The sequence below is a fragment of the Anomalospiza imberbis genome, chromosome 14 (assembly GCF_031753505.1).
Source record: "Anomalospiza imberbis isolate Cuckoo-Finch-1a 21T00152 chromosome 14, ASM3175350v1, whole genome shotgun sequence".
Taxonomy (NCBI): Eukaryota; Metazoa; Chordata; class Aves; order Passeriformes; family Viduidae; genus Anomalospiza; species Anomalospiza imberbis.
Window position 1 is genome coordinate 18486791 of NC_089694.1, and position 14590 is coordinate 18501380.

General features: G+C 47.6%; 2 protein-coding genes across 7 annotated transcripts in view; one reads left to right on the top strand and one right to left on the bottom strand.

The window, feature by feature from the left end:
* The window catches only part of LOC137482710 (gamma-aminobutyric acid receptor subunit alpha-3-like), a 107380-nt gene that overhangs the window by 90801 nt on the left and 1989 nt on the right, over nucleotides 1-14590 (top strand). For both annotated transcript variants that reach the window (XM_068205237.1, XM_068205238.1), the window contains exons 6-9: nucleotides 1203-1285; nucleotides 5275-5418; nucleotides 6875-7027; nucleotides 8981-9192. In XM_068205237.1, coding sequence (XP_068061338.1) covers nucleotides 1203-1285; nucleotides 5275-5418; nucleotides 6875-7027; nucleotides 8981-9192 — 592 coding nt within the window. The remainder of the gene's footprint in view (nucleotides 1-1202; nucleotides 1286-5274; nucleotides 5419-6874; nucleotides 7028-8980; nucleotides 9193-14590) is intronic.
* The window catches only part of LOC137482717 (mitochondrial fission factor homolog B-like), a 214641-nt gene that overhangs the window by 37458 nt on the left and 162593 nt on the right, over nucleotides 1-14590 (bottom strand). The gene's annotated exons all lie outside the window — the stretch shown is intronic.

Consider the following 14590-nt stretch of genomic DNA (forward strand, 5'->3'; position numbering starts at 1 on the left):
GTCTGTTTTTTTTTTTTTTTTCCTACAAATGGTTCCTTCAGAGAAGATTGTTTTAGCCATCTCCTGGGAAGCTGTCTCTCCTGGCTCCCTCTCCCTGGCTGCACACTTTGCAGTACTCCAGGAAGGAACACGAGCTCCCTTTTTTAGAGCCCTTTATAATGGATATTTTTATGCCTGGCCCCATATTCTGCCGCACACTGCTTTTATGGCTGTGCCTCCCTCACAAAGCTGCTTCCTGACGAGCTATCCTACCAGGATTTGGGGGATTTGGAAAGCACAGGTTGTCCTGCACACCCCCAGCCAGCCCCAGCGTGTTCCAGTTCTTCACCTGCCTGCGGCATCCTCTGAGTGCTGCCAGCAAGGCAGGAGCCAGGGGAGGTGGGATGAGGTGTCCCACATGGACAGGGGGTGTTGTGCCCTGGTGGCTTCATGGATCTGGACTTTGAACCATCTGTCAGTGTTGTTATTGGATACGAAATGAGTATACAGAAGTTTGGTAAGTTTAAAGGAGAAAAATAGTAAGTTTTATTCAAACATCTGGTATTTATAGAATTCTAAAGGTGACCGTGGATTGGAGGATGGAATTACCACCTCTGCAACCACACTGGTCCAAAGATCAATCCATCTTTTCTCTCCACCCACAGAGAAATATGTAAACTATTCTATTTACACATGAAATTGTGGGGGAACTCTGACTCTCAAATATGTAAACATTATCAGAAGGTTTAAGCTTAAGAAGTTTTCTGAGAACTTTAACACTTTCAAAAGAACTATAAAAGAAAACTTAACACTTTTAAAAATCAGGGCAACATGCCAGCTCTCAGCTCCTTCCAGACCACCAGGTCTGTTCCTGGGAGCCCCTGAAGCTCTTCTCCTCTGCCTGCCAGCGTGGTCCATGAGGTGTCCCCTGGCCCCAGGAGCTCTGCTCACAGCCCATAAGCACAGTAGAAGTCCTGGACTCTGGCAGATTTCCCCACTGCTCTGAGTGGGTGAAGATGAACTCAGTCAGTAGGGTTGAGTTTACACCGTGGAAAAGGCTGCCAGCTGTGTGTCCTTCTGTCCTCTCCACAGCTGGGGGCCTTCTGCCCAGAGACCCCGAGGCTGGTGAGCACCTGGAGGCCTTTGCCAGTGCTGCTGGCTGCAGGAGGCTGTGGCAGAAGGGCCAGCCTGCCCCTGAGCAGCCCCTGTGCTTTGTCCTGCAGGCTGACCATCCACGCCGAGTGCCCCATGCATCTGGAGGACTTCCCAATGGACGTTCACGCCTGCCCCCTGAAATTTGGGAGCTGTAAGTACCCCCAGCAGACTCTGCAAGGAGGTGGTACAGGGCTGAAGAGCAGTCCTTCGTGTGCCTGGTGTCACACCGGACTTTAGTAAGGGTAATATTCATTTCTGCTGATGATAATGTGACCAAATGTTTTTTTCTAGGGTCTTATACATGCAATTCATCACCGAGCGAGTCTGTGCTCAATTCAGGCTGACAGGACAGGTTAGGCACCCATGGTTGTGCTGTAAGTTATTTAGAAAGTAGCCAGGTTGGAATTGGTCTCTTCTCCCAGGTAACAAGTGACAGGATGAGAGGAAATGACCCCAAGTTGTGCCAAGGGACGTTTAGATTGGATATTAGGAAATATTTCTTCACTCTAAGGGTGGTCAAGCATTGGAACAGCAGCTCAGGGAGGTGGTGGAGTCATCATCCCTCAAAGTGTTCAAAAAATGTGTAGTTTGGGCACTTGGGGACATGGACTTGGCAGTGCTGGGTTAGTGTTTGGACTTGGTAATCTGAGAGGTCTTTTCTAACATGAATGATTCTATGATCATAAATCTGAGTTGTGCTTTTCCTTCATCACAAGGGGATGCTGGGAAGACAGATTTGGGACAGCAGTGCTGGCTGCTGCTGGGTGTCCCATCCTGCCAGTCTGTGGAGGACCTGAATTCCTGGTTCCTCTGGCCCTGTGCTCCAGTGGAGCTCACAAACCCTCGCCCCTCTTCAGTCTGTCAGGCAGGCTGCTCTCAAGTGAAAGGCTTGGAAGCTCTGGGAATCTCAGTCCCAGCAGCCAAGGGTCCTGGTTTAGGGAAGATTTGCAAGCTGCTGGTGAGTTGAAAGCTGCTCCCAGACTTGGAGCTGCTCAGCTGCTTGGGCTCCCCATAGGATTCCCTTATCTCTCCCATATGCAAGTCAAATTTCATTGGTTTTGTTCCTAAAGTGAGTGGGAGCCAAACCCCAAGACCCTGGCTCACCACGATGTGAAAATAAGCATCCTAGTCTGGCTCTGCCTGGTGTCTTTCCCAGGTCCAACAAACTGAGCACCACTTTTAGTCTGTATTTGTGTTAGATGAGAGAGTTTGCCACCTCCAGCTAAAGAATGAGCCCACACCAGTAACCCCCAGAGAAACCCCAACCTTCCCAAACTGACACACCCTTCCTGTAGCCATTTGGTAGCTAACTGAGGACAAAGTTGGAAAGTTTGATTGGCAGGAGAGGAAATCATATTTATCATGTGCATCTGCTCTTCTGCCTCATGACAAACTCTACCCATGAAAGTGGATTATTCAGAACTACTAAAATAAAGCTATTTCTTAGGCAGCACCTAATTAAATGTAGAACTCATTGCCACAAGACATCACTAAGGCCAGTAAAACAGCAAGCCTTAGAGAAGGATGAATTATTAATGTTAATTGACCTTGTGAGGAGGGATATCAAATCTCATACCTCAGGCCTAAACTCTGGGATTATTACAAGACTTGCAGGAAGGCAGATTACTGCACATCTAATTGCTTATAATGTTTCTTGGTGAGGAAAAGAGATTAATGTGTGTATTTCTGCTGGAAAACCCTTTGGGCTTATTTTTTTACTGATTTGACCTCTGAATGATGAGAGTTTTGAGATAAGGAGCTCAGAAAGCTGCCCCTGATTAACATTAATGTGACTTTTTCTAAAGCACTCACGGAGCATCAGAGCTCACCTCTCCTGTGTTGGAGTGGGATTAAACCAGTGTTTCCACCAAAAAGCCACTGACAGCTGGAAGCTGCTCATTTTCAAGAAGCCTAAAGCAGGTCAGATGTGCAATTAGAAGGACAATGGCAGTGCCAGACCCACGCTGCTCAAAGGATGCTGTGTTTGCCTCACAGACCATTTTCTGCTGATCCCCACAAGTGACTCAGCAGTGGCCTTCTGTCCCTGAGCCACCACAGCAGCCCCCTGAGGGGGCAAGGCAGAGAATTTGCAGGAGAATTAAGGGCATCAGGCATTCCAGAGAGCTTCAGCTGCCCACCTGCATCATCCCTTGGGCCAAGTGCAGTGAGGGAATGGCTCTGCCTCTCCCCCTGCTCCCTGGAGGATAAATGGGCACTGCAGAGAGTTCCTAAGCCATCACAGGACAGTTGTACAGCAGCTCTCTGAGACTAGGGGAGCAGGAGATGCTGCTGAATTTACCAGCTTCTCTAAATGTCCACGAGCTGTCCCTGTTTGGATTGGATTTTGCATTGCAAATGAGGCACTGAGCTGAACCAAAGCAGCTGCCTGGCATTTAATGTGTTCCAAGCATCCATGCCATGCCTGTGTGACATCAGATACCCTTCTGTCCCAGACAACCAGATAGACAGACAACTGAATTATCAGGGATGACAGCAGTGAAACTGTGGGCAAGTTCCTTTTGTAGGCTGAGAGTGGCAGTGGCTGGACTGGCACTGTTGAGCAGGAGGTGTTGCCCATCAGGAGGCAGAGCAGTGGCAGAGCTGTACAAAGCTCTGAAGGAGGATGGAGGGCTCCAGAAGCATGTGGAGGGCTGAAAGGAGGGGTTGGAAAAGCAGAGTGTTGCACATGGGGTGGGAGGTGCCAGCCTGCATCAGAAGAGCTCAGGCAGCGCTCTGGCCTGCTGAGAAACCTTGGCTGATCACCAAAACCTCTCCCAAGGCTTTGCACAGCCCCTGCTTAACGTGGAACAGGTTGGCCAAAACCCACAGTGCAGCAGTAAGAGTGGTTGTTTTAGATAAATCCCAGAAATGTGGTTTTCTCAGGACACAATCTTGCACAGAGCAGGAGCTGAGACGTCTCTCCAGTAGACCTGACACATTGCTTGACCTGACCCCAGCCAAAGAATTCCTTCAGGTCTTCACCAGGAGAAGGTGGTGGGTAAAAATGAACTGAAGTCTTCATTTAGTGAACTTTGATCTTCCTTAAAAAGCTTGTGCAAACTTGGTATGGTCAGAAATTTTGGGCATTATGGGGAGAAATAGCTCCTAGCAGTGTGGAGAGACTCAAGTTTTGGATAACCATAGGACTGGAAAAGCCAAGAGCACTCTTGAGATGGGGGCTGGGAGTGAGGACAGAGCAGGGGCTCGGTCACAAACACAGGGAAAATGTTGCAGACAGGTAGAGATACTACAAAACAAAAAGGCCTTATAAAACATGGTTTAGGCCCTGCTAGTCTAGCTAAGCTAGCAGTAGCTTGTAAGTTCCCATAAGGAAAAATCATAATAAAGGCAGTTAACTCAACAACCTACTCTAGTAAGAAAAATAAGTTTGCACCTGCATAACCAATAAATCTGTCCCATGAGAACAGTGAAGAAAATATGTAAACAATCTAAGAATAGAGAGATTTGATGGAAAGGTAAAATGCCAGTTATTAACCAATGAATTGAGTGGCAAGAAAACTTCTAGCCAATTAGAGTTGAATACGAGGGCTGTAAAGACTATATAAAAATGAGATATGTGAATAAAGAAGGGGCTTTTCCTGCATGAAGAAACTGAGTCTTGGCTGCTTATTGATGCAACAGGAAAAAGCATTTAGGTGTGAGGGGACACCACCTCCAAATCAGAGTCTTGGAGAGGGTTGCCTTTGAGTGAGGGTAAAGACTTTTAACTTTTGAACCTAAAATTTAGCCCCATTTGCATTCAGCCTTTGCTGCCAGCTGCTGCCAGCAGGACTTTCCCTGTCCCTGGCATGGCAGGGCTCTGCTGTCCTGCTGGCCTGGATGCCTTCCTGTGCTGTTCCTGTTGGAGCCAGCCCTTGCAGAGTCAGCACGTCACAGGGACAGCCTGTCTCTCAATGACAGAGCTCTGCCCCTCTGCAGCTCCCTTCCAAAAGCCCCAGCTCGCCCCTGCTCATTTGATTTAACAGTTGTTGATCTGCCTTGGTCTCTGGCCATGCTTGGCTGTGCTCAGCCATGTGGCTCTGAGAGATGCACAGCAAAGATTCATTTGGCTACAGGCTAATTTTGGTGTATTTTAGGTCAGGCAGAAGCACAGACCTCGTTCTTCTCCCTCCTCTGCAGATGCCTACACAAAGACAGAGGTGATCTACACCTGGACCCTGGGGAAGGATAAATCTGTGGAAGTAGCCAAGGGTGGATCTCGCCTGAACCAGTATGACCTGCTGGGCCACGTGGTTGGGACAGAGATGGTTCGATCCAGCACAGGTATTTGTGGGACCACCATGGGCTGAGCTCCTCCTGGCATCAGATGGGCTTGGAATGCCACAATTGGGAATAATTATAGAGGCAGTCCAGGACCCCAGCACTTCCTAAGCCAGGAGGATACGGCTGGTGACATCTTCAGCAGTCACCAAGAGGCATAAAGAGGTTGTTTTTTAGTGCTTTCCACTGAAAGAGTTTTATTGCCCACAGTCTTTAGGAGAACTGATCTCAAGCATCTAAAAATGATCTGCTGTGTGGAAAATTTGCCCCACATTGTCCAGCTGGTTTGTGGTGCTGAGGGTTCATTTGTCTTGGATTCCTTTCCAGCCCCTCAGGAAAGCACTGCAGGCAGGGAAGGTGAAGGCAACTAATGTTCAGTGTGGTTTTCACTGCATCTGCTTGCACAAATATTATCATAACTAATAGAAGATTATCCCAAACAAATGTTTCCTCTGATTAATGACCAATATTAATCATCTTTTTCTCCCATCTGCTGCTCCTCCCTTCCCCTCTGAATCCAGGTACTGATAGCTTCTGTTACCTCATGTGTGTCTCTCATAATTCTTCTTTTTTTCCTTTTATTTTTTCCCTCTGTATGCACCAGTAGTTCTCTCATTTGAGGATATTTCCTCTCTGGTGCACTTGATTTTAATAGTGTCTGTCTGTAACAACTCATTTCACCTCCCTTGGGGAAATGTGGGGAGCCCAGGGAACTAAATGTCATAATATCTGGCCCATCTCTCTACTTACGTTGTAGTAAAATGTACAGATGAATAACCTGAAGTGGTGAGAAAGCTGCTAAAGGCTCCTGTGTGTAATGATGTAGCAGAGCCACGCTCACAACATAAAGGCACAGTAACCCAACAAAATACCCAAAGTTTTTGGGGGGAAGAATAGGATGTTGAGGGAAAGTAGGGACAGCTTCCTCTTCAGTTCACAGGTCGGGCCTTTAACAACAGAACTCGCCTGGATTTTTGAGATGGTTACAGTGAGAGAAGGTGGGATATTTTCAGGATTGTCAGAGAAAATAAAATCCTAAAATAAAAGCACTGTGAGGGTGTCACCAGGCTTAAGGGATCTTACCCACAGCATGGCTCCCTGCGATGGGAGCAGGGTCAGGAGAGACCCCCAGGGGCCCCTTGTGCCTGGGGCAAACCAGTGAAAGATTTTATTGCCCAGTTGTTGACACTGGCTTGCCTTTGCCCCACACCCATTTCGTAGGGAATTAAAGAAGACTCAGAGAAGTGTTTTGAAAGGACAGATGTGATGTGAAAACCCCCTGGGCTGCGCTGGGGCACACACCTGGCATGTGTGTGCCTGCTGCACCCCTGCAGCCCTTCTTCCCACCGAAATCCCACTGCAAACGGGGAGTTTGTCCAGGGTGGATGTGTGAAGTGGCCAGCTGGCCCCGGGCTGCGGAGCTCGGTGGCCCAGCATCCCTCCCTGGCTGTCTCTGCAGGGGAATACGTCGTCATGACCACCCACTTCCACCTCAAGAGGAAGATCGGGTACTTTGTGATCCAGACCTACCTGCCCTGCATCATGACTGTCATCCTGTCCCAGGTCTCCTTCTGGCTCAACAGGGAGTCCGTCCCTGCCCGCACGGTTTTCGGTGAGTCTGGGAGCACGGGGCTTCCTCTCAGCGTGGGCAGGAAGGGCAATCACTGAGCATCAGAGCAGCTCTGTGCCAGGCCCTGACCAGCATTTCTAAGCTGCTGGCCATTCCCCAGGATAGCTTCCAGTGTCTTCCCAGTGAGCCTGCCCCCCCAAATCACTGCAAAAATACTCCTGGCCATGTCTCTGCTACAAGCCAAGCCATAAATATTAACAGTAATCAAGGTATTGATCATCTAATTATATGCATTTGGCTGTGTCTGCTTATCTGTGCTGGCTTTGGAGCAGAGCAGAGGATAGGTACACAGGGAGGCATTTAAAGCCCTGCCTTTGAAATTGCTAATGTGCCCCTGGTCACAGCTCCACATAACACGTTCCTGGGCTGAGGCAGCATAACTGCATGGTGGATAGAGTGTTATTATTTCCTTCAGCTGCTTTCAGATCCTCTCACCCAAGCAAAGTGCCAGGCTGGCACTGCACATATATTAATAGCTTTTACAAGCATTTAATAACAGAATTGCTTTGTGATTTCCTGTCAAGACCTTTAGTTCAGGATCTACACAGGCACGCTCCCAGAGCAGGTGTGATGCTGCAGGACTGTATACCCTGGAAGTAACACTGCCCAGCAGATTCCATTTAACAGAGAGGATATTGGACAGAAGTCCCTAAGCAGAGAGGGGATATGTGGTATCGTATGTAATTCCCTCCTGTGTTATCCTGAGAATTGCAGTGAAATAAGTTTCCGCAAGCAGCAGCTCAGATCGAGCAGGCAAGAGCTGACTGAAAAATTAAAACCTACCTGTGTGACAAATGTCTTTGCTCCCAAATTGCCTTGCTTTCCTATTAAGAAAATAATGAGAACTCAAATTGTTTATTCCTTTTTTTTTCTTCCCCTCAGAAAGTATTGTCAACAATATTGAATTTAAACTCTTAAATTACCAGGAGTGTGGCTTAAGGGAACTGAAAATTAGTCAATATTTTTATAATGTTTTTAATGCATTTTTAATTGAAAAGCACATTATTGGGGAAAATGGATGGTAATGGTTGCTTGCTTTAATGAAAAAAGTTTTAAAAGACATTTTGCAACAGATCATTTGTTTAAGATAAATCAATGTGACATTTATTCTGGCAGCTTGGGCCACTGACAGCAGGACCCAGGATCCCAGGTGTCCATCCATACAGGTCACAAGACAGTATTTCTAAAACCCTGAGAGCTGTGTTGGATGAGTGGCCAGTTTCTGATCCTCCCTGAGGCTCACAACCATCTAGCTATTCTTTTCAGTGTTATTTTATTAATTTATTTTGTTGCAAAAGCAACTAGAGGCTTCTCCATGACATATTCTACACGAGCTGGGTGTAGCATCATGCACCTTACCCTGCCAACAGGTGAGGAATACAGTGCAGGTGCCTTCCTGTGAGCCAGGACTCTCATGGAGAGCAGAGGTCTAGCCACTGGAGTTTGGGGAAGGTTAATCTCATCCTAATGAAGATGTTTGCCATTGGTTGTACTCAAAACTGAACCAGAATAATTCCCTGAGCAACCTGAAGTTGGCCCTGATTTGAGCAGGGGTTGGACAAGCTGTTGCCCAGAGCAACTGTGGCTGCCCCATCCCTGGAAGTGTTCAAGGCCAGGCTGTCGGGAACTTTGAGCAACCTGGGACAGTGAAAAGTGTCCCTGCTTGTGGCAGGGGGTGGAACCAGATGGTCTCTAAGGTCCTTTCCAGCCCAGGCCATCCTGTGGTTTTATGGCTCTATGAACCTGACCTCCTGCTCATTTATTCTCTGAGTTGCACCAAGGACTAGTCCTGGGTGAGCCTCCCTTAACCGCAGCGGGAATGTGGCTCAGGAGGTGGCTCCTGCTTGCCCGTGAAGGGAGTGGCAGCAGTTTTGAGAGGGACAAGAACGAGTGCACGATCTGACCCCACGCCTGCGTGCTGCTGTGCCCCCACAGGTGTCACCACGGTGCTCACCATGACCACACTAAGCATCAGCGCCAGAAACTCCTTACCCAAAGTGGCGTACGCGACGGCCATGGACTGGTTCATAGCCGTCTGTTATGCCTTTGTGTTTTCTGCGCTGATCGAGTTCGCCACTGTCAACTACTTCACCAAGCGCAGCTGGGCCTGGGATGGCAAGAAGGTGCTGGAGGCCCAGGAGATGAAGGTCAGCCAAGGCTGGGGGAGGGGGTGGGGAAGAAACGCTGCACGAGGGAGCTGTGCCAGGCACAGCAGTGGGTAACGTGCAGCCCCGCAGCACTCGGGAGGCTGGATGCTACTCACTGCCTGCCCAGCCCAGGTCCTGACTGCAGCGGTTCTTGAGGGGTGGGGAGGAATGGCCTGGGGCTGGTTGGTGTGCTTTGCTGGAGGGGAGCCCCCAGGCATGGCTGCTGGCTCTTCCCTCTGCCCTCTGTACGGCCGTTTGCCAGGGGAACATCCGTGCTTTGGGTTTGCACTGCTGGTGGTCTTGTGTCTCCTTCCTTTTCTCTCCAACCCAAACCCAAACCCCAACCCAACCCTCCCAAACCAATGACCCAACCCAACCCAGCCCTCCAACCCCATTCCTTGTTGCTAGCATGCCAAAAAACCCAAACATGCCCCAGGACACCCACTGAGCCGTGTACCCTGGCCAGCTCTGACACTGGTGCCATTGCCCACAGCTGCCAGCAGCTGCTGCTCTGTGTACTGGGCACAGAGGGTGGGTGGGAAGCCAGCAATCCCAAATGCCAACTGGCAGCAGATTAATGCCTGGCATCACCCACGTTTTCCCCCCCAGCCCCCCCAGCTCGGGATCAGCCTCTCTGGCAGCTTCATCCTGACAGGCTCTGCTGCCCCTGCTCGTGCCCTCCTCCCTCTGAACTGATTTAATCTTGGCTGCGCAGAGAAATCGCTTACTGTAGCATGCTGCTCCTTGTTTATATTTATTGAATCAATTTGAAAATCAGCTTTGTCCTTGTTCTTGGTTCTGGAGCCTTTATGTTTTTCTCCTTTGCATTTTAATGTGTTGTTGGAAATTGTTGTGGGGCTGTATGTTAAACACCTGACAGAACTGCAGCAACTTTTGGGAAGTCAGCAGTCAGTCATCTCTCTGGTGTGGAGGTCAAAGAAGGTGAACAGAGCCATCACTGGGTGTTGGATGCCTCTCTCTTGTCTTTCTTGGACTCTGTCTATCTGTTTGCTTTTGCAGCTGTGGTCTGAGCAACAGACTCATAGGAGAAAAGACCCCCCTCATAGCAGAGGGTCAGGTGATGGCCTTCCACTTCCACCATGAGCAGAGATGCTAACCTGGCCTCTAGAGATGAGAGAAGCCTTTCCTGAGTCATTGGCATGACTGAAGAGTCAGGACAGGTCCTCAAAGCCGTGGTGTCCCTTTCAGGGATGGGCACATCAGCACAAAGTCAGGATTCACACAGCCTTGGGCAGTTATGTGAATTGGGTGGAAAAAGCAGTAAAGGCTCAAAAGCTGCAGTTTATCTTAGAAGCAGCGTGTTCCTCAATTTATTCACTGACCCAGCACCACAAGACTAACAGTGCTGAAACAATAGGGTAAGAGCACACAGAATGTTCCTGCACATGATAATCAAACAAGAAAACAAAGCAGGACCAGGAATGTTTCAGAGGAGGAGTTCTCCATGGCTTTGCTGCAATTGGTATCAGCCTGGAGAATCAGAAAGGGCTCCAAATTTGAGGATGCTTTTTCAAGCTATCTCTGATCTTTACTGAAGAAGCAAACTCACTCCCAGTCTCTGCAGCTCAAGAGAGCTCCCTGAAGAGTGATGGGCTTTCAGGGAGCTTAGGAATAAGATGTGTCAACATATTTGCTTTTTGTCTTTATTCCAAGCAGTGAATTTGCTACACAATGGAGGTGCCTCATTGGCTCAGTTTCAGCCTTTAATTAGCTCTTCTTGAAACAACTGACAAGCCAGGTGGTTGAAACCACAAAAGGAAGAAGAAGCAGAAGAGTAACTGTTGGCATTTGAAAGGTTTTGTATCAAGGGTAAAACTGTCAGTGGGAAGCCCAGGCTGAGCCCTGGTCTCTGGAGATCCTCCTCCCCAGCCAAAAGCAATGGTCTTTATTGTTGTGATGGCAAGGATCCTAACTCCAGGTTTGATTGCATGAACATCAAAAAAAATCACTGTAGGCAGCAGCAATGCTTCCCATCCCACTTGGACGAAATCATACCGTGGAAAAGCTGCTGGTTGCTGACAGGCACCCCCAGTATGTTTATTCTTTTTTTTTCCTCCCCCTCAGCCAAACCTTTGGTTTAGATGGGAAAACCTGGGTTTTTTTTTCAGGTAGAATCTAAAATGCTGGGCTGATCTTGGTGAATTGCTGGTCTCTGTATCATAAATCATGATGGTGTTCTGGCTGTAGCCACAGTTGATTCTAGCTGGGAGCTACTCTGCACATTCTCTGCAGTTCTCCAATGAAAAGGAGGCAGATATCTCCATAGATGTCACTAAAAATTCCCTTTAGCCTGCACTCTGATAAGGTTTTAATAATGCTTCTTGGACCTAAAGATTTTTAAAGCCTTTCCAGCCGTCCATCAGTAATTGCTAATTGCTAATTGAAAAGTTTATTTTCGTTTTGTATGGTAAAGTGGCTGCAACCAGCCTAGAGGTGCAGATCAAATTGAAGAGAGGTATTTGGGTCCAGAGAGGAAATCTTGTTAGGAAAGGAAAGGTGATTTTTAAAAATAAAACATCACCAGGAGGAAGGTGTGAGATTGCAGAGAGGTGTGAGATGAGTGAGAGGCCAAAGAGATTGAAAGATGGGTGGGTTCAGTAGCCAGCAAAGCTCCCGAGCTCCATCATCCTCAAAATACCTTGTAAAAAGGATCCACTTCAGGACAGCAGGGCTGTGTCTGGACAGAGAGATCCTTCCACCATCCCAGCCACAAGCATGGCCACCTCAAGGTAATTTCTTGAGTGGCTGTGACAGTGAGGATCCAAAGAGAGAACAAGCAACGGTGAATTCGCTGCTGGGAAACTGCAAGGATGACATTTACCAGTGAGTTTACCACAAAAAGCATTTTCTGTTCCTCAGGATGGAAGATGCTTTGGATTCTTGGAAGACACTTAAACCCACTTCTGCCTGCAATGCCATGTCTGTGCATAAAACCCGATGTAGCTCTGTATCTGTGCCTGAATGACGTTGCCCTGAAATTCTGGGTGTCAAGAAGCAACAAAACCAGTAAGAGTATCTGCAGTCAGATATATAAAAACAGAACATGCTTTGGACAGAGCAATAATCCTGGATCTCTATTTTTGTCATAAGACAATAGTTCTTCAGTGCATGGTGAGGTTAGGTCCAGGCTTTTAATGTACTTTTTACTAAGAAAATCATGCATGAGTTGCCTTTTCTACTGGCTGGATAAAGCCTGGCTTCTTGTGCAACTCACTCTTCAGCAATTCTCAACTTTGCCCTTTGATGCAGCTCCCTTGGGAATAATTTTTCTTTTTCCTTTGTTTCTTTCCATTTGTGGTGTCTTTGTTCCAATCCTAGAGGAATTAGAACCAACCTTGACAGGCCACCATTTTCAACCAGGTTGAAGTCTTCAGGGCTCAGGATGGTTCAGACCCTTCTGTTTTTTGTCTGTCTCACTATGGTCAATATGTTTTTGCTGGGATTTTCCCTGCTGGTCATGCTCTGCAGCCCATGTGTCCTGTGTTCTCTGCACTTAAAATCTCCATAATTTCCATGAGGATCCCAGAGATCTTTTCCAACCTAATGGATTCTGTGATAACACTGCCAGTGATTTATGTCCTCAGCACATTCAGTACAGTCCATGAATCATTCTTCAGCAGCAGTTCACCTTCTTTTCTCTCATCACTTGTGGCGTGTTGGGCTGATCATTTAATCCATCCAACCATCCAAACTCTTTGTCTGGTGATCCAGGGAGCATAAGATCATTGGGACCAGTCCCATATAATCTGAATGATCAAGTCTCTGGCAGGCTGCAGGAGGAATTTTGGCTTGCTGTGGGGAAGGAATGATACCTTTGCTGCAACAGCAACTGCAGCTGCTGGGCTTTGAGTTATGGGATACAGGTATGTCAGAGACTGGAGCTGCTTGGGGGTCATTAAAGTGACTTCTCTCTAGAATGACAAGTGGCAAATACTTGGATTTCCCAAGTTCTGCAGATACCGGTGACTTTCAGGGTTGCCTGTCAGAGGCATAGTGCTTCCAGTCCGAATTTTCTCCTGCCCAGGAGCAGGTACAGAGAACTAAATCTCGAGCAAATCACAGGACAGAAGCAGTAGTTCCTATAATTTAGGTGCTCTGTTGTTAGTTCCTCAGCAGAGAGGCTCGAAGACAAGAATATTTAGCAAAAAATACTATTATTTTCCAGTGTGTGTGTTGCTAAACAACTTGTCAGACTGCACTATCGAGGGAACAGATTTATCTCTACACCAGATTCTACAGATTTTCCCTCAGGAGACCAGCACAAGGACATCTTGTGCAGCAATTCAGTCTTCCTGTGCCTCAATGGGGCCATAAATGCAGGAATTGCTTTGCAAAATAGACGTTTTAAATAGGACAAGTTTTCAAAGCAAATGGGGGGGTTCCTCCTGTTTATCCACTCTTTCCTTCTGTTTCAGGAGGATGTGGAATTCCTCACAGATGAAGGTGCAGGGTGAAGGCTGGGAGCTACTTTGCAGCAGACAGCAACAAGCACATTTTGCTTTGTTTGATTGTCAAAATCTTGCCTGAAAAACTTGTTTATAAAGCCCAGCAAACAGGCTGAACCATTTCTCTGACATCTCAGGGGCAGAACACATGGAGGGCACATGCATGCCGTGGGGTAGGCAGCGTGGGTGTTCTGGGTGCTCCCAGCTCTGACCAGGGTGGGGACTCCATGGGCATCTGGGAAAAGGCCCTGGCTGGAGGTTCCCAAGCCTCTGCTCTACCTGAACATCCTGATCTGAGGTCCAGGGAAGCCCAAATTAATGCTTGGGGTCTCTGGATCACACTATTGGGAGCAGCAGCTCGCTGTCACCACCCACAGCACCCAGACTGGCCTGACTTTACTCCATTCCAGCTGTTTTCATATGGATCCACTTTCCAAGTTCTGGGGCAGGAAAGCTGTCCAGGTTGAAAATGTCATGTCTCTATTCATCTTATTCCTCTAATGAATAACATGGCTGATTAATACCAAGATAATCACAGTGCACTGCCAATCACGTTCTGCGAACAACAATCTGTTTTTCATTACTGATTTTTAATTATTTTATTGCCTCTTGTAGCTGTGTTAATAAGTAATCTTACTTAAGCATATTTAAGTGTTTTAATAGGTGAAGCATCTTTAGCCCTTTACTTGCTTTTTGTCAGTTCTTTAGCAGGAAAAGTTCACCTGCTGTGCAGAGGGAATGTGTTAACATGGCTCTAATGACTGCAGAACCAGACTCAGTTAATTGTTAAAGACCACAAAATACTGTGAATATGGTCCAAACAGTGGTTTAGTCTGGTCTGGAGCCTGAAGACATCTAGACCTCCTCCTAAAAAGTTACTTTCTGTACTTGCTGACATTATTACAAGGCTGTCTGGCTGTGGTGTTATTGGA